The sequence below is a fragment of the Rattus norvegicus genome, chromosome 1 (genome assembly GCF_021556685.1).
Source record: "Rattus norvegicus strain SHRSP/BbbUtx chromosome 1, alternate assembly SHRSP_T2T, whole genome shotgun sequence".
NCBI classification, from domain to species: Eukaryota; Metazoa; Chordata; class Mammalia; order Rodentia; family Muridae; genus Rattus; species Rattus norvegicus.
Genome location: NC_141534.1, coordinates 112,440,444 through 112,460,523, shown reverse-complemented (window position 1 = coordinate 112,460,523; position 20,080 = coordinate 112,440,444). Strand labels below are relative to the sequence as shown.

Genomic DNA, 20,080 nt, shown 5'->3' with positions numbered 1-20,080 from the left:
GGCTTAGCAGATGGCATCTGGAAACTGCATGATTTGGCAATATCATGCTACAAACACAGAGAATGTCAGCACAGATGAAGAATGGCTAAATATCTAGTCAACATAATCTAACAGTAGGTAGTTCACCTTTAACTGAAATGTCACTATTGGACACATGCCTGGACCAGAAAACAGGGCATTGCTGAGAATGACTGACCATGTAATGCAGGGTATTAAGGAGCAAAGGAAAACAGAACAGATGATGAATGAAGAGGTCTGAAGAGTGTAGATAGGGCAGAGGCTTGCGATGTGGTCGTCACATCACAAAATGATAGATCTCAGAATGATCATACAGAGGCTTAATTATCTTGTGATGATTAAGGTGAAATGAGCATATGGTTCACTAAAATTGGGGGGCAGGAGATCTATGCCCCAGTAAGTAAAAAATGATGGGATTTACATTCCAAAGAAGGAAATGACCCAACCCACTGATAGTGGGAAGAAGGAATTAAGCCTAGCATGCATATGGTACATAAATGCTTGTAATGTTCTGTCTTTATCACTTAATAATTCTAAGACAGGCAAGCTGATAACCTTTTGGCTTCTGGGTTCTGGCCTATCAAAACAATTGAACCTTATACCACTCCCAGCCATAGACCTGAAGGAGATGATGGCAGCACAGAAAAGTGACACCTGCCAACATGCATTTATCATAACTACTCAAAATAGCCAAGATTCAGAATTAGTCTACCTGCTCATGAACAAAAGCTACACAAAAGAATATTTGGTTTTTACACAGTGGAATATTACTCAGCCAAAAAGAAAATCACCATCATGTCACTTGTAGGAAAATAGATGAAAATGTAAAACATTAAGAGAAAGAAGTAAGGCAGACATGGAGAAGCAAGCATCCACTCCTGGTTTTCAGCTATGTGAAAACAAAAACTTTAAAGGTGTGCTGTGGTGTGTGACCAGAAGGAAACTAAGTTTTCAAAAACAACAGGATAATTGCACATTTGAACTCACAGCAATTGTGGCAATATGCACAAGATCTGGGCAAACTCAAGACAGACAAAATTCCAGCATGGGAGTGGGGTTGGCCATGAATCCTCTCCCTTAACTGAGGAGCTACTAGCATTTGGTAGCTGCTGGAGAAAGAGTCAGTTTTCTTTAAAGATGTGGCTCCTGTTAGGTTGGCCACATTCCAGTGGAAGGTCACATATACATGGGTGTATGGGCAGCACAAGTTGGATTCAATGGGTTGGAGTGAAGAAAAAATAAAACTCATGAAGCTGGATAGGTGATGGATCTGGGAAGGAGTTGGGGGGGAAGGATAAATGTGATCAAAGTACACTGTACAAAATTCTCAAAGAACTATGAAGAAATAAAAATAAATGTACAGAAGAGTTGATAGCATATAAGAAGAAATTATGAGAAGGAGCCACAGACAACAGAAAGCAGAGGATAGAAGGCATGGTGAACAGCATCAAAGCACATTGACTGCTTGTACGGAGAGTCATACCAATGGCCATGTGCTTGTGAAATTAGCATATATTCAACAATCATTATTAAATAAATCACAAAGGAAATATACAGTGACTAAAATGAAAAGAACAGCACAGGGCCATGGTTAAGAACAATGGCTTCAACCCAAACGTACATGGCCTGGGTTCAAAAGTCTTCTTTACCATTGTCAACAAGAGATCTAAACCAGCTTGTGCCGATTCCTGTGCCTCATTTGCTGCCTTCAACACAGGAATGTTATCAGGCTCAGTGGTATAGATCCGTGAGTCATTATACACAAAGCACACAGAATAGAAGGGTCCTGAGCACATCCTAAGCACTTAAGGACTGTTAGCTTGCACAAAGCAAGCATGGAATCAGCTTGCTGATGTAGCTTCTAGGGTTGCTCAGAATGAAAGTCACGAGTCTGCTATACAAAAGTGCATCCACCGATATGAGCCAGTCAGTTACTGAGGAGCATGTGTGAATCAGCTCTCGATGGTCACGTAATCATTGCAATGGCATTAAAAGCTGCTACTAGGGCTGTAGAGAGAGTTCAGAGGGTAAAGCATGAGAACCGGACTTTAACTCCTGAGATGCCCGTGGTGGAAAGAGAGGACTGAATTAAGTTATGCTCTGATTTTTCCCCTATGTGCACTGTGGCACACCCCTCTGCAAATAAGCAATCAGGCTTTTAGTTTTGTTTTGCTTTTTAAGAAAGCTACTAGTGCTAACCCTCCTGCACAAATAGTGTAGCCAGTTCACAGGAAGCCTCAACACCTCCCAAGCTAATAAAGACAGACAGCTGAGAAAAATGACTTATACTCACTGGGTCTGGCTGTAGAATTCAGATAGCCTAGCACTAAACTCAATTGTGTCATAAGAGCAACAACAATGCACTAATACAAAAATTGCCAGAAGCAAAAGAGAAATTAGCAAGACCTTTGGAAAATAGCAGCCATATTAAGAGATAGACGGTAGCAAGTTGTGGGGAGTGAGAATGAGAGAGTAGCTTACCCCCACCCCCAGACCCCCATCCTTGCCACACACACACAAGGTGAATCTGTCCCTACAACAATTCTAAGACAGTCTTAAAGTCATTATTAGGGGAAGTAAAGAATTTTGTCAAGCAGGTCTAGATGTCAATAAAGAAATAGCAGCTGTACAGCTAAGTGGGAAAGGAAGTTAGAAACCACAGAATGGGTTAGCACTGTGGACTTCTCTACACCAAGCATAATGATCAATGAAGGGTTGGCTATAGCAGAGTCTGAGTTCCAGACTCAGTGGAAATGTGTGGCCCTGAGACCTGTATTTCTCACAACCCCAGTGATTTCTGCTCGCTCTGTCCTAAGATGCACTGGTTTAGCAATATCAGAAATTACCCAAGTTACCACATAAAGCAGGTCATATAGATCTACAGTACTGGGCTTTCTTTCTTCTCAGAGGCCAGAAGCAAGGGAAAACAGAAGCACACGATGCAATGAAAGATGTCACATTTGTCTGTTTGTGTGTCCCCGTGAGTCCCTGTGCATGCAGGTGCATGTTTTCATGGAGGCCAAAGAACAAATTTGGATGTTTTTTGATACAGGAGTCATCATGCTTCACGAGACAGAAGCAGCCTGGAACTCACCATGTAGGCTGGGCTACAACTAGCATTTTTACATGGGCTCTGAGAATCAAACGTAGGTCTTTCCTGGTGCACACAGCAAGCGTTCTACAGTCTGAACTGTCTTCCAAATGCAAAATTAAAATAAAGTAAGAAAGAATGAAGAAACAAATTTTCAGGCTGATTTGCTGATGCTGCTGGTCAGAATGGCTAAACAGCAAGCCCGTTTTGCTCAAGGCATTTATACAACCTGTCATAGTGCCAATTAAAAACGGAGCTGGACCGACACACACCTCAGTGGTAAAGAGCACTTGCTATTTTCCAGAACACGTGAGCTCAGTACCCAGCATCTATCGTGGTGCTCACAAGCACTGAAACTCCAGTTTCTGGAGATCTGATAGCATTTCTGACCTATGTAAGCATGAGCATGCACACGACCACACACACACACACACACACACACACACACACACACACACACACAAATAAAATGGCAGTGAGACAATTCAAATAGAAACTTCTTTCCTCCAGAGGATGCCCTCGGGTGAGTTGTCGTCACTTACATTTCTAGGTCTCACCTTTTCCATCTGTAAAGGTCAGTGTTAAAACTCCGTGAGAGTACCATGAAGATGAAATGAATGGGTTATGGGCCATGCTTGCATTGCAGTGAACAGCTATGAACATTGTCATTAGCATAGAAGTGACTTAACCTCAGAGTATTCGGAGGATTATCGTTCCTCCACCTGTTCTTTCCATAACAGTGTTGCCCATTAGATAATGTTATTTTTATGACTGCAAATGCACAGTGGTTTCATGTCATACCGAGGTTCTAGAAGCTTAAAGTGCATGAAGCAAATGTAGTGGGAATACTATCTCCCATTAAGTAACACTGGATTGATTGAGATCCATTAGTCTCCTCTTAATCTGTGACTCATGGTGTCCCTCAAAAATACAGGATGAGAAATAAGTAATGGTATTAGAAAATGGAGAGCTCTGTGTAACCCTCACCTGTCTTACTCCTTTATTCTTTAATTCTCTCCCTCTCTCTCTCTCTCTCTTTCACACACACACACACACACACACACACTTTGATTTCTAATTGGTTTCCTTTGACAGATGTCCCTAAAATGTTTAAGAATAGCGTTTGTTTGTTTACTTGTTTGTTTTTTGAGACAGGGTTTCTCTGCATAGCCCTGGCCCTCCTGGAACTCTCTCCTTAGCCCAGGCTATCCTCCAACTCAGAGAACTTCCTGCCTCTGCCTCCTGAGTGCTGGGATTAAAGGTGTGTGCCACTGGCCAGCTATGCGCCTTTCTTTCATGAGCAAGGGGAGTGTGAAGATGTTCAGCACAGCCGGCCATGTGAGGAAGGAAGGCAGGAACACAGACAGAGAGTACCAGTCATGTGGTAACTGTGGTAAAGTGTACAGTTGCTTGTCTTTAATCTTATAAACTCCACTGGGTGGTGGGGGGAGCATAACATTTAGAACGGTGTTTTGTAAACCACATTCTTTTCCCTTCTTGCCCTCCTACAACCTTCCTATGTAGAAAGAGGTAAATCCCACTGATAAGTAGCCAGTCACCTCTCTGGAAAGATATTTGGACAAGCACCTTCCTCTGCTTTGCAGAGTTACTGTGCTTTCACTCAGAGATGCTGACTTCCCCTCCCTTGGCTTGCTTTTGGCTAAAAGCTAAAAAGTAAATTTATGTATTATTTTCAAGTGTATGTGCCCACAGGAGTCTATGTACATGACATGTGTGCAGGAACCCTTAGAGGTGAAAAAAGCTTGTCAGATCTTTTGAAGTTAAAATTATAGGCCATCTTGATTTGCTCAGAGTGGGTGCTGGGAACCAAACCCGGGCACTCTTTGGGCACAGTAAGTGCATCTAACGTCTGAGGCTTCCTTTCCCCTCCCCAGGTTCCTAAAATATAGATTCTCATTTATATTTTGTGATATACTGTGAAGACTGAGAAGTCTCTTTCCTTCTTCATTGTTTACACTAAGTGATATAACCACTGAGCATCCTCAGGCTTAGGGACTGATTTGTGGTGCTTATATAGTGACTTTCACAATCCTGGTGTTTTAAAATTGCTCCAAGGCATACTTTCAATGTTTTCCCATAGATCCATGTATATAAGAAGATGAAAATAAAGTAGAGAACATTTTTTTATTAACTTGAGTATTTCTTATTTACATTTCGAGTGTTATTCCCTTTCCCAGTTTACAGGCCATTACATCCCCCTAGTCCCTCCCCCTCCCCTTCTTTATGGGTGTTCCCCTCCCCATGCTCCCCCCATTGCCACCCTCCCCCCAACAATCACGTTCACTGGGGGTTCAGTCTTAGCAGGACCAAGGGCTTCCCCTTCCACTGGTGCTCTTACTAGGCTATTCATTGCTACCTATGGGGTCAGAGTCCAGGGTCAGTCCATGTATAGTCTTTAGGTAGTGGCTTAGTCCCTGGAAGCTCTGGTTGCTTGGCATTGTTGTACATATGGGGTCTCGAGCCCCTTCAAGCTTTCCAGTGGCAGAGAACATTTTAATGAATTTGTGATACCAAAGAGTTCTAAGGTAATTGGACTAACCAATTACATATTTGCGAAATTAATCTGGATTTGTAAAAAATCTGGATTTGTAAAATTAACTTGGATTTGTATAAAATATCTTAATTCTACTTTCTGTTTTGCTAGGCAGCCCTTTTTTTAGTAAAGAAATTAATTTAAAGTCATTTTTTCTGTAAGGGTGAAGAATAAGCAGAAAAATATTCAACTTTATATTGAAAGTATTTTAAGTGAGAAAATGTACCCAAAATAAATGTATAAATTTAGTCAATTTTTTAATTATAAAACTCATTCTCCATAGCATTGTAAAAATATATTTATGTTACTATCATATGTATGTGTTGTATATATGTATATATACATATACATACATATACATATACATATATACATATATATACATATATGTACATCTATATTTATATGCTGGGGTATCTAAGGTATAAATAAAAGCTTCCAATAAAGAATACATTTCAACAATGAACTAAAGAACTTTCTTTGCTTAATAATAAGAAATAGTGATATGGATCTAAAGTAGACAGACAGTTAATGTTGTTTAAACTCCCTTTTGACAGCAGATAGCTAACTTCTAGCACAGGAATCCACACTTGTGTGACTGCACGCCAGATAAAGATGAGAAATCAGAGCTGGGGACAAAATAAATTAAATGTTACAACTAATGTGTAATCTATTACTTCTTCGCTCTAGAAAAGTATTAGAAACATATAGGTGCTCTTAATTTCTCAAAGAACAACATGAGAAGCTATGGCATAAAATGATGGACATTTGCTTATTGAGGTTGTTTTTTAAAAACAATAAATGATATGAAAATGACTTAAATTTGGTTCCCTCATTGTTTCCTTAAGTCAAATAACAAAGACCAAATGAAGCTTTTGGACTTTTTTTTCAAATGAAGGACTAATTTCTATTGTTTTTCACTTTCATGGTACACATGTGAACACAAATGCACACATGCAACATGCACACACACACACACACACGAGTGCATACTGATGTTCTTTTCTCTTTTCTAAAAAAACATTAATTTTTGAGAATTTCATACCAAGCATTCTGATCATATTCCTCCCCATCCCCCCTGACTCCGTCAAGCCCCTCCCCCATGTTCCACTTTCTCTTAGGCATGAAATGATCACACGTTCTACAGTCATGTGCAGGACTGGCTTGTGAATAATGTACTTCTAAAGAGAATGGAAACACTGGGATAAACAGACAATACCTACACTATAGATGACCCTTGCGTGATTAACATGCACTGCGGTTGCCAGCAGGGAGATGTAAAATTCTCAGTTATGCACATTTCTGTGATCTCCTGCCCCCAACACCCTGGAGAATTGCCTGCACCCCAGAAATATTTGCCCTGCAGACAGAAGCTGGTGGCTTGTCACCCCTTCAGAGGACATCCGTCTTCTCTAAGTCAATCAACTTGCTGCCATTTGGGCAAGGATTGTCACTTAAAGAGGAGACTCTTGTTCTCACCGCAGGTGTGGGATTAATCCCCTCCTGCAGAGTTTGCAAGAATAGACCGATTCAGACAGTTTTAATCTATTTAATCTAATCAAATCAAGGCCCAGGCACCTCCCTTTGTCACATCTGATGCCTGTACTTATTAAAAAAAAAATTGCACAGGCTGGAGGCAGTCCTCTGGGTCCCTTGGCACATCATTAAGTTGTAAAAATGACTTCATCACTCAACGGCAGAGAAATTAGACTGCCCCATTGGTGGCATAAGGCAGCAGGAGAATTATCCTACCAGCTGCCTACCTGACATTTTTGTAAAATCCTTCTTGCTACCCCCACCCAGAACTGCAGTGTACTGGCACAATATCAATGTAGAAACCAGAGCTGGGAGGGGTGAGGGGTTTGTAGAATTGAGAGGGAAAAAAAAAAGCCTCAGTCAGCAAAGCTGGAGCGGGTCCTTGGAGACTCCTCCCCCTCCAGCCTATCTTTTCATCATTCATCCTGCGCGGTAAAGGGTATTTTCTTTTGTTGGAAAAAATAATAAAAGGTTCCATTACCCCAGATACCTAACCTATCGGGCCCACAATGGCAAAGCAACTAGATGTTTGATAGGCTACTTGGTGAATGGGATAGAAAAGGTAACCTCTGGCCCCCAAAGACTGAATACATAGAAACCACTTCCACCACCATCACCGAAGATGGTGGTCCCTCCCCTGCAGCAAGCTTTATATTTGGAATATAAAAGGTTTACTGATGCAGAAGAGATTGAAAATATTTCTCACTGAGAGCTAAGAAACTGCATCTGGAGGTGGACATTGCCATGAAAAGGTAAGTAGACATAGAGAAAGAGAGAGACAGATAGGCATATGGTACATTGATATTGACAGATCAATCGTAGGTAATAGAAAGACAGAAATGGCCAATGGAAAAGAACAAAGATAGATAGCAGTAGATGCATATGTAGATAGAGATATAGGACACAGTGAGTGTGTGTGTTCGGTGTCAGAACCTTGGAGTTCATTTCCAGAGCTCATTCTGATATATTAATTGAACATATTAACATACCTTTGTGATTGATTTCTTAGAAGCAGAAAGAATGAACAAATTGCTCAGATCTAGATCTGAGATAACATGAAGCTGTTAATTTGAAAAATGTCATTCTTCTCTTTCTAAAAATCAAACTAACCAAACATTATTTTTTATGATGAGGGAAACCAAAAAAATTTACCTAAAGTATTTTATTTTTATAAAGAAAATGTACATTAGTAAAGAGTTTTAAAGCATGGATTGGGGTGTTTCGGTTTTAGGTACATATTGCTGTATATTTTACACTAAGAAAATGAATTGAGTTACATTAGTCAGAATCCCAAGGAAGGATTCTTTCTGTTTTGCGTACAAATTTCTTGTTGTCATTTTGCAGTCTTCCAGGAGCCTAGACAGACAAAGGCCTGAGTGGGGAGGAAAAGAACTAAATGTCTCTTCTCTCCTGGAGAACTTCAACCATCCCTCTGAGTCATTATCAAGCATAAAGTCTATCTCCGAAGAACAGAATCACACTGCTGCAGATAAGTTTAGAATCCAAGACAACCAAACATACACACACACACACACACACACACACACACACACACACACACACACACACAGAGAGAGAGAGAGAGAGAGAGACAGACAGACAGACAGACAGACAGACAGAAACAGAGACACAGAGAGACACACAGAAAGAGAGAAAGAAACACAGAGACACAGATTCAGATGCTAGAGACCTATAGAGAGACACAGACAGACACATATAAACACATATACACACAGACACAGAAACACAAATGTCCCCACACAGTATGTTTCTTCTTCTCAAAAGGAAAAAAAAAGACAAATCTAGTAGTCCCTTGGGTTTGTGATGCCTAATCCATGGATTTATCCTCTGGATTTGAAGCATGACAGATTGGAGTCGTTCATTCAAGGAGCAGATGGTTCAGCCTGCTGCTGTAAGTGAACTCCACAATGGACACATAGTGTATGCAGAATATTACACTCCCTGTAGAATTAGCTTGTAGCCCTCCACTACAGGAACCTGAGATCTAGATGTGGTTCCTTTGCAATCTAGGGAATGCCACTACCTCCCTGACTTTGTATTTCAGGTAGTATCTGTCTGTGAGATGGAGAGTTGGGGCAGATGACCTCAGTCTAGCTTTACCAGGGCTCCTATCTAAGGACAAGACTATGCTGCAAATACATATGACTCATGATCTCTTAGCCAAATGAACATTTTAAAAATTAAAGACTTCTTTTTTTCTCTAGAAAAACTCAATTATTGAGACAAGAAGTGCCTGGGAAAAAATGATGTTCTATGGATTGCTCATTATGAACTAGTGGACAGGAAAAGGAAGAAGTGACTGTAGCTTTCAAAGCAGGAGGCCAACCTTGAACTTGAATTTATTCAGGTGTGTTCACCAGGCTAAAGCTCAATCTGAACACACACTAGATCCCCAGAACTCTCTAAATGCTTGGCCAAAACTTCCATTTTAAAAATAGCTATTTTAAAGCTTTCAACTGAGCTTTGTATAATTTTAGTGAACAACAATTTAATTGTAAAAATTCAGTTTTGAAAATTAGTTCTTAAAGCAGAAATATAAGACAGCACATGAACATGAATGTTACTATCACAGTAGAAATAATTCATTTACCTTGCTAGAAGTGAATTTTAAGGTGAGTAAGATCATGAGCATAAAGTCTTTCTTTCAATTTTTAAATTTAGGGTTGTATCAATAACACATGACATAAGCCAATAATTACATAGTTCCAGACACTTCCTTATATCCATATGCAGGCTCTATGTAGCTATCAGGAGAGCAAAATGAAGTAGGCACTTTGCTTTCAACAAGAAGGCAAAAGAGGGAAGATTTTTGTGCCCCAAATTATTAAGTAACATATTTGGGATTTTGAACTCATAAGGTTTTGGTTTGGAGACTAAAACGTCTTGTTTCATTTCTTTAGACAAATATGTATCATGGCCAGGTAGTATTCAAGATGGTAGCAATGTCGCCATGAAAATCCAAACAAACAAACAAACAAGAAAAGCAGCAGATAAGACTGTTGCAACTCACACCTCTTAGGAAAAGAAGGCATTAGACCAAGAGAAAACTAAGATAGTTCTTGTGTTCATGCTGGTTGGTGTGGTAAACTAAGAAATCAGGAGGCTAGAAGCAGCTGGGGAACTTGCAACAAATGTTTAAATAATATTGGAACGTATAGCTACATTGTGATACATTGGAAATAAAACCACTACATTTCCTTGGCTTTCTTTAGTTATGTCTTAAAAAACAAAAAACAAAAAAAAAAATCCAATTATGTTCCTGTAATTAAACTCTTGCCACATCCCCTTACAATAGCCCAAATGCAGGGCAAACACAGGGCTACACTCTACATGTGTGGGTAACTAGATTGCTGGGAGTCTCATGTGTGTTCTGTATTGCTGAAAAGAAAAATAACCTGCTCCAACGTTTTTAATCACTGTTTTAAATATGTCCTCATCTTAAAACATTACAGATTTGGAAAGGAATCCTCCTCTCAAATTCCATCATAAGTGCTTCCATGGATGTGACTAGTCTTCCTCCCATAATGCCTACTGCCCCCGTAAGGAAAAACTAAGGAAGGGGGTAAAGGAAGCATTCTAGTGAATTGGGGGTTTTTCCCCTGTCTCCCTCAGCAACATCTCTTAAGGAACAAGAAAGATAAATACTTATAATTTGATTAATAGAATGACCCCAGAGTCTGGATCCCGACTAAGAGTGAAGCTGTCTTGACTAATCAAGAAAGTGGAGAAAGTCCAATGTGCTTTTTATTTCCCATTGAGAAATCAGCAGAGAGCATAGCTAGGATCCTTTCTTCCCCCTAGGAACTGTTTCCACACCTCCTTCCTCCCCAAGAGCCCTGGCAAACACACCGGGTTCCTAAGAGCCTCTTCACAGCAAGACAGAGGAGGAGGAGGAGGAGAAGTCCCTGGATTCTGCCCCAGGGAAATCTCAGCCTACAAGGATGAGCGCTGTGAATGGACAGGCAAGTCTCTAGGGCAGAGACCTGCCCTGCCCTGCGTCTTCTACTATTTCTGGAAAAAGAAACTAACAGGACATTTTCTTTGTCTCCCAATCAATTCTACAGGAATCTTAGGTATTCATGTGTAGGAAGCTTTCAGGGACAAAATCTAAGTACATTTTCTAGCACCAGCTGAACATCCAAAACGTGTTAAAAACAAACACATCTGGGTGACTAAATTATTTATAATTTTGATCCTCTTTCCTTAGCATAGTTTTCCCCTCTGTTGAGCAAGAAAGACTTTTTATAAGCAGAAAAGAAAATGTCCACATACTTTGACCCACTTTTCACAGGAAGCTCATATGTGTTTAGACGATTTTTTAATATTCTAAAAGTGAAACAAAGGGATCTAAATTCTGAGACCTGTGGTGTGTCTCTCGAAATTGTATTTTCTCGTTACTTTAATCCATTTATCAAATTTCTCAGTCTGGTAGAAATTAAAATGTCATGTTTGGAGGTATCGATCCTCTTTTGGAAATATGTTTAAAGGTAAAAAGGTTGGGTGCAAATTAGAATTCTAAAACTTTGAAGATGTTCCTTTGAAGAAAACAACCCAGCTACCTAGTCAGGCGCTCATCCTTGTTCAATGGGACACCAAAAGTCGCGATAAGCTTTAAAAAAAATCTGGAAAATCTGGGGTGTTTTGACTCCCCGCTGTCACAAAGAGGTAAGACTGCAGTGCTTGGCGCTCCTTTCATGGCAGGAGCCCTGTTAGCAGTTTAACTCTTGGCACGCAGTCCTCAGCCATCACAACCCTTAAAGGCAAGACTATCCTGATTATGAATGACATCGAGTTGTGATTTTCGATATCATTTGGAATTATTTGCTGGTGAATCCTCTGTTGATTTCCCCCTCCTTTAAAAATACTCTATATATGTATATTTAAAGCATCCTTTGGGAAAAATGCATCTTTTAAAGCAATAATTTTCGGGACGAAAACAAAAAAGTCATTTATTAGAGATTCGAAGACCAAGAATACGGCTGAGTGTTCTTAATCACTAAGTGTCATCGATGTTAATGTTTTTATCACTTCCATATAAACTGGCTTTTATTTTACGGAAGCAAGCCACCTGCTGGGCCCGAGGGCTGGGTGCCCTTACCCCTTGGTGTAGATAATATGAAAAAGATATCCTAAGCTCTCTACGGCACTTCCTTTCGCATTTTGATCAGCCGCCCTGAAATCTCCCATGTTAGATCTAAACGCCCAAGATAAAATTCAAAGAATTCTCCTGGAGGCCTGGAGGGAGACCTGTCAACCTCCCCCCCCCTGCAGAAGCGGAGGATAAGCCAAGCCTGAGGATGCAGGTGAGTGCTAAGAACAGATGAAACCGGGCCTCGGAGCTGACCTGCTGGAGCCGGTCGCCCTCTAGCCTCAAAAACAGTCGCTGGCGTAACGGAGGAGGGGAGGGGTTACTCATCAGAGGTCCGAAGAAAGGCCTCACGTCTTTATTTGGGATCTGTTAGCCGTGGGGTCAGGAGGGATGGATGGTGAACCTCGTTCAGACTCAGAGATAGAATTAGCTTTACTGTTTTTATTTTTCATTAAACTGCACTCAAAGAAGCAAACACAAATGTCTCTTGTTCTCAGGTAGGCATGCCCTTCTCCTTGGTATCGCCACCCACTGTTTTTATGCTTGGGGTGTCTCTGTACAAGAACCTTGGGGGAGGGGTATCCCTAGAAAACTGCGGCTACGAGGTAGGTTCCATCCGTAGCTGCAGGACTGGTGGTCAGAGGCCAAGGGACGCAGCTGAGCCTCTCGGCTCACCCCCGCCCCCAAAGCACAGAGCTCATTAACAGGTGGAATAGCACCCGGAGAGCCCTAGATCCCGCCTGCGTCCATAGAAACAAATCCTTCAGGCTCACAACACCATCTGGGCTAGCTCAGGGGTTAGCCTTTGACGCGCCCTTTCACGGGGTCCGCACCGCCGGACGTCTATCCGGGCACTCTCTTTCCTAGTTGTGCGTCTTACAGCTGCCCCATCTTCACAGTATCCAACACAGACACAAACCCCTGCAACCTCCCCGCCCTACTCGAAGGCACTAGGGCCGCCTCTCTAACAATCTTGATTAGAATGGCCTAACGTAGCAGACTCCTTTGCGCAAATCTTGGAGCGCTAGAGCCCTTTCAATGCTACAGAAGGCACTGCGGGAAGGTGTGCGGCCTGGAAGGCGTGTCCAGCTACAAGGAAACGCCCTCAGGGAGTTTCCAAATTCCCCAGGGCGGTCTAGATCCCCGCACAAACAAGAACGGGGAGACCCAACCACACTCGTTGATTACCGGTTAGCAGCCAGTCGCGATGCGATGTATCCGCCCGGAATCTGCGTGATGATATAGCCCCAGAAGAACGACCCGTGAATCATCCCCACAGTCTCGGGGTCCCAGTTAAACTTGGCTTTCTATAAGAATAGAGGGAAAACATGAAGAAACAACCTGTCAGGGGTTAGGTATGACACAGTCAATGCACACAATTCACTTTCAGAGGGTCGGTGTGCCACGGACCTTTAAACACGCAGAACATTTTTTGCAATACTGAAGCCAGGGCCTTAATTTTCGTTTCATAACAATTGCTCCTGACAAGAGGGACTCTTTAAAAAGGGGTTGTAGTTCACAATGAAGTATGGGTTCCCAGGCTTCCGTGCGGATTGCACTGCAGTCAGTGAACCTGGGACCGCCTCACTTGGTGGAGAAATTTTAGAAGCCCGGATTAAGAATTCGGGCTCGCAAAAAAAGAATATTGGTTAAAGTGCCTTTAACTGTTGGAGGCGTTAGGAGAGGGTGTCTTCCTTAAATCTGAATGGGTAAAACAAAAATGTTTAGGGACAGTCTCCCACTAGTTTGGAGAAATTACATGGCGGGGGCGGGGCGCACAGCTTAAGGTTCTGTTTCGGAGCTGTATAAATGTCAAGCCCTGGCTGCCGAGACCACACTGGGCCATACCGGGTTTGCCTCTCAAGAAACGGGAGCCCAAAATGTGCAAGTTACTGTAAAATACCAAGGTTTTGTCTTGGCCAGAAAACTGGGGCTGCGATTTTTCTCTCTTGCAATGAAAATTTCCTGGGTATCCTGGGCTCCAGAAGGCTAGGGGAAAATCAGGGGGTTCTCCAGAGTGTTCTCAAATTCTGCGACCAAATCAAGCAGCTCTATTACATTCTCGGAAAGACTGTTAAGTCCTTCAGCTCACCTTCGCCCACGAGGCATCACTGCGGAAGACACTCTGTAAAGTTACCGCGGCGTGCACTCTAGTGAAGGCGGACTCCCCTACCCCGCAGCCTGAGTCCTATGACTTTCCAAAGGTCTTAGTCAAACCCAATATATACACGCTGATTTAATTGCGAGGCTTTCTGATTGTTTTTTTGTTTGCTTGCTTGCTTGTTTGTTCTGATAACTAAACACATTTTGGGAGTGCTGATTGGGGCAGGAGAATCTGGAGGAATCCGGGGTGAGTGTATAATGTTATGCCGTCCCACTAAAAAGAAAATGTTTCTTTTTAGATTTAGCAGACTTTGCTAGTTCCCAGCTGTCATTCTTTACTCAAGTCTAGGGAGCCACACAGTGTTTTATGCCTTACAAACCAGGGAAGAAAGGCCTGGATCAGAGCGGGAAAGGGATGACAGGACTGGGGAAGGCTTACACAGCAAGCAAGCCTTCCTCTTTCGGTGGGGGAATTGAGCTTAGACAGGTGAGTGGCTGCGAGTCAGTCAGAGTTGGGAGTTCCCTTTAGAGCTCGGTCAATGCCCACCTCCTTGATAACTTTGCCACCCCGGTGGATGGTGCTGTTGTTGACCATGTCCACAATGGCCACACCCAGGTTACAGCGGATACCAAAGGAGATGCAGAAGCCGAGGCCGCTCATGATGGCTATGATGTAGCGGCGCGGCAGGCCGAAGCACGTACAGTCGCATAGCGGAGCCTTCTTCTCAGGCACCTCCAGGGGCTTGCCGTCCTCTGTCAGCTCGATGGTCTCTCGGTTATCCTGCTTCTTCTCCAGCACCCTGCGTCATATTAAGGAGAAAGGACGCCAGTGGTTAGGCACCCCCCCACCCCACCCCGTAGTGTAGGCAACAAAGATGCCCTAAGCCGGGCATTTGGTTTCCCCAACCCTTAGGCCCTGTGGAGTTGGGCTCTGACCTTGTTCATTCATTCTGAAGAGTTAAGAGTGCGAGCAAGATAGAAGTAGGGCCTCTTGTATTGTGTGAAATTCTATACCCTTCTCCCTTGGTAGCAGCGGCTTCCCCTTATTACGCTCAGGCCTAACTCAGTGAACCTCCGTCCTGTCACTTTTATATGTCTCAATTTACATACAGGTCCGCTGGACCTAACTTTTAGGGTCATTAGGATGCGAGGGAGAGTATTTGGAGAGGAATTCCTTCTGCGGGATGGCATCCTGATTCCATGGTGCTGTACTCCAAGATACTGAGGGTCCTTTGCTGCACCTCAATCTATCAAGGGCTTCAGGGGGACCTCACAGGATCAGAGGCAACTCTTTGGAGCTGCAGCTGCTTGGAGATCACAGTCTCCATCCTTCCCCTCTCTTGACCCTAGAGTACAAAATGCACAATGTTTTTCCTTACCCAGCCAAACACTTCCCAATCTTCTATCTTCTATATTGGGGTGTCATCTCAAAACTCCCTCCCCCCTCCCTCTCTCTCTCTTTCCCTCCCTTCCTCCCTCCCTCCCTCCCTCCCTCCCTCCACAGCTCCCTCTTCCCTCTTCCTCTCCCTCTCTCAATCCCTCCTCTCTTTACTCCTGTTAGAAACAAAGGCATATGGCTGACACCTCAGCTTCCTTCCTACAACATGAATAATTAATCATTCACAATCTTGCGTCATTACTATCTCACTTACAGCACACTAAAAAATATCGCTGGCCTGGCTCCAGACCCAGAAAATGAGATTCCCGGATCTACCAAGGGGCACTCACAGGGCAGTCTGTACCTCTAAGAGGAAGATTACATTTCTAAAATCATAAGATTTGACTCATCTCAATCAATTCCCTTTAGGCTCTCATCCTTGAGGGAGTAGGGAAAGAAGAGACTTGGAATGATAGAATGGACTTGATAAATGGTGGTGCTGCTCTCACACTAGCACATCCATAAAATGTCTATTTTTATAAAAGAATAGGGTAGAAGGTATTAGTTATCTTTCAACAAGACTGCTATTTTTGATATTTAAATAGTGTCTTCACTTACAATAGACATTTTCTCAATGCATCTTGTAGTTACTATTAATCGTGCACATGCCATTAAATAGCACACCATTGGTTACTCTCTCTCTCTCTCTCTCTCTCTCTCTCTCACACACACACACACACACAGAGAGAGAGAGAGAGAGAGAGAGAGAGAGAGAGAGAGAGAGAGAGAGAGGCGTACGTGAAGCCTATGGAATTTTAACATCAATTCAAGGCATGTACAGCAAGGAATATGGCTGCCAAGAAACTTGAATCTATCTTCCAAATTCTCTCAAATTCTACTGCAGATTAAGTCATTAAAGTGTTGATATGCTATGTGTATGTTTATCACAGATATACAACCCAAGTACTAGGAACATGCAGTGATTTTCTTTTTCTTGCAAGAAAGAGATTTAACCAATTTGATCATTTTCGCCTTGACTTTGTATACCTGAATTTGCAAAGTTAAACTGTGCACCTGAGTTCCCTACCCCACAGCAGCCTCTAAGCAGCTGCAAGTCTGCAGACCGCTTGCTGCGGCACCCTTTGCCGCAGAGGTGCGTGATGGTGTCTACTGAAGCCCACCAGAACCAATCACCTTGGACAAAAGAGATGATATACATTAGCCATCTTGTTTACACTCTCATAGATAGCCAAGGCTTCAGTTTCCAAATGTGAAAATGAATTCTTTTTCAAAATTCATTTTCCTACTGTGTTTGCTGTCTCATTGATTTTGCATGTATCATTGACAAAAATAGTATTAATAAAAGATATAATACATCTGTCAGGACATGACTTCATGCAAAGTACAGTATGCTTAGTGTAGTAATTACAAGAAGGATAGCATTTAAATTTTTTCTGTTGCTTTCAAATAATTTTGTAGTTTACTATTCTGGTTCTTAAAACACTGACATTTCCCACACAAGAATCTGGCTCCTAAAAAATGGCAAACAGGTAAAAATACATACACAATGTTTTAGATTCAACAGAGAAGCATCAACTATCAATTATTGATATATTTTGATCCTGCTTCATTCAATACAGAATTCCCCATTAGAGAGTTCTTCACTACGTTTTTGCAGCTGAGGTCTAGATTTCTTTTCTGTCATTAGTCTTTGGAATTTATTTTAAAAGGGTTTTGACTTTTGTTATTCACTCATTTGGATCAAAGGAATTTTATTTGGGGAATTTATAAGGGAAAAAAAGAGACAGACTTTCCGAACAGGTGCTGAACGAACATTTTGGAATGGCAAAGGAAGGTTAAGAGATGGATCGGAACACATGAGAATCCCCAGGTAATGAAACAAAATCACACACACACACACACACACACACACACACACACACACACACACACACACACACACCAGACAGGTTCCTTAATGCCACATTCCTGCATTCATAAGCAGGTTTCCAGTGGAACCCAGCTTCAGGAATGAACAACAAAAGACTTTTCCACCATGGTACAATCTTTCTAAGTAATCAAGCTTTACAGAAATGGCTTTGCAGATTCTGTCGTGGTGAGCCCAGGTAAGCATGGGGCTGCTTTTTCTTACCTGTAGATCTGTCCGAGGGATTTTCCAGCAAAATTCTTTATCCCCTCTTTCCCCGGGGCCAAAATCCTTTGTTTTACCGACTCCATTCTTGTAAAGACTCGTGTCCAGCCTTACCAGATTTAAATTGTGATGGCTATGAAAGGCGAGTTCTGCGCATAGTCTTAATAGGTTAAGGTAGAACGTTTTCTTCTCAGCAGAGATGAGCTTTTCAGCAAGGCTGTGAGTTGGAGAGGGGAGGGAGAGCGAGAAAGAGAGTACAACGGAATAGCTGCATTCAGCCCACGGGTTTCCTAATAGGAGAATTGGTACACACAGTCACAAAGTCTCATTGGAAGGGGAGGATCCGGTGGCCGAGGGCGCGCGCAGTGCCGTGGTATTTGGGCGGGTGCTGATGAGTCCCCGTTCTGGAAGTCACCTCACCGAAAAACAACGTAAATTCCCGGTTTTGAAGTCTTAACGCAACCAAATCCGCTGTCTTTTAATCAGATTGACCAAAAACGTCATCGAATCCTTGTGTAAGGGAAAAAAGCAAAAGAACCTTACTGTCTAAAATGGTGACTTTGCTGATCAAAGCTCATAGCTCTCAGAACCCTTGGGAGCTTCCCAGGCATCAGGTGAGCGGCTGCTGTTAGCTTCCTGCCTTAACATGGTCTCCTCCCATCGCGCCGGCGTAATTGTGCTCTGCGGTAGAGTAGCAGAGTGGAATTAAGACTGAGAATGTTAGCTGCTTTTTTGCGAACGTGAGTGAATAACAGACACACAGCTGTGGTTTAGGCAGCGTCAGGGGAGACCTTCCATAAAACCTGACCGCTCCCGTCCGTGCGCGCGTCGCAGCTTAGCATTTCAGCACCACGGACAGAGGAAGCTTGGGGAACCTTGGACGCTGCTCTTGGCTCACCAGCTTGCCAACTTCCTAGGGGAGCTGGGCGGATCGCCCTGACCAAGGGCCTTTCTAGGGCTCTTCAGGAACGGATGCTATGGAAACCAAGTGGGGAGATGTCATCGTCTGCAGAGTTCTCAGGAGGAAAGCTGCATTTGGCTCTGCAAGGGAGGAGGGCTTTATTAAACATTGACAAGTTACTCTGCTTGGCCACCCGTTGCCCAGCATATGCATACCAGCTCTGACAGCATGGCGAGGAAGCAACATTGCAGAAGCTTCTACCTTAGGTGTGTGGTATCCAGGTAAACACCTGGCCCCCCTCTGATATAAAGCATATGTTTGTGGGTTGCATATTAATACTGCTTGTGTGTTTGATTTAACCCCTAAGATGATCAAGAAAGGATGCAGAGAGAGAAATGGAAGGAGACAAAAAAGAAGTGGGAAGGGGAAGGAGGAGGAACAGAGAGAAAATGACAGCTGTAATATTAGTGCAGTCTTCCAAATAAAGGGCAGGCAGCCTGATAAGAATTCGTTGGAATTCTAAGCTTCTTTAATTAACTAACGCACACGAATACTGAATTGTTTCTAATTACAGGTAAAATTTGTACATATACCTACGCTTGTTAGAAAATAGCAATTGATAATGTTTTAAAAATGTACTTCGGTATATTTACATCCACTTAAATCTTATTTTCCCCCTTTATGACACCTTTTCCCAAGAGGGAGGCTGTTCCTGTTGCCCGTTTGTTTGGAGAGATGGTCGCATGAGGTTTTTCCATCTTGGTTGTGTATAAAGTCGGTGGACTTATTTCATCAAGGAAAACAATTAAACTGCACTGAATTAATGTGAATTCTTAATGCCCTTCACATGGACCACAACCCTCTCAGATGCAGTCCAGGCGAGTGCTTATGAAACAGAGTGGCCTTGAGCTACATCCCCAAGGTTAAACCTTGGATGCTAGCTAAACCGACAGGGGGAGTGGGTTTTACAGAGGGACTATTAGATTACATCCCAGGCTTATGGTACATGCAGAATCAAATAAGAAGGTTCTCTGGCTATTTCAAATGATATGTGGGGAAAAAATTTCCTAAAATAGAAAGACGAAGAAAATCACAAATAGCTAAAATCCTTTTGCAATTGTTTAATCCAGTTCCTATAAAATTATATTTCATTAGGAAATATGGTTAAGCACAAATACCAGGAGTATGTTTTTGTTATTTTAGGACATATGCATTATGTGAATAATACACACACACA

The 20,080-nt window shown here is 42.4% G+C and overlaps 1 protein-coding gene across 1 annotated transcript in view; it reads right to left on the bottom strand.

The window, feature by feature from the left end:
• The window catches only part of Slc17a6 (solute carrier family 17 member 6), a 40,054-nt gene extending 21,564 nt beyond the window's left edge, over positions 1 to 18,490 (bottom strand). The window contains 3 exon segments of the mRNA NM_053427.1: positions 13,498 to 13,616; positions 14,960 to 15,212; positions 17,943 to 18,490. Coding sequence (NP_445879.1) covers positions 13,498 to 13,616; positions 14,960 to 15,212; positions 17,943 to 18,028 — 458 coding nt within the window. The 5' untranslated portion in view covers positions 18,029 to 18,490.
• Between the last annotated feature and the right edge of the window lie 1,590 nt (positions 18,491 to 20,080).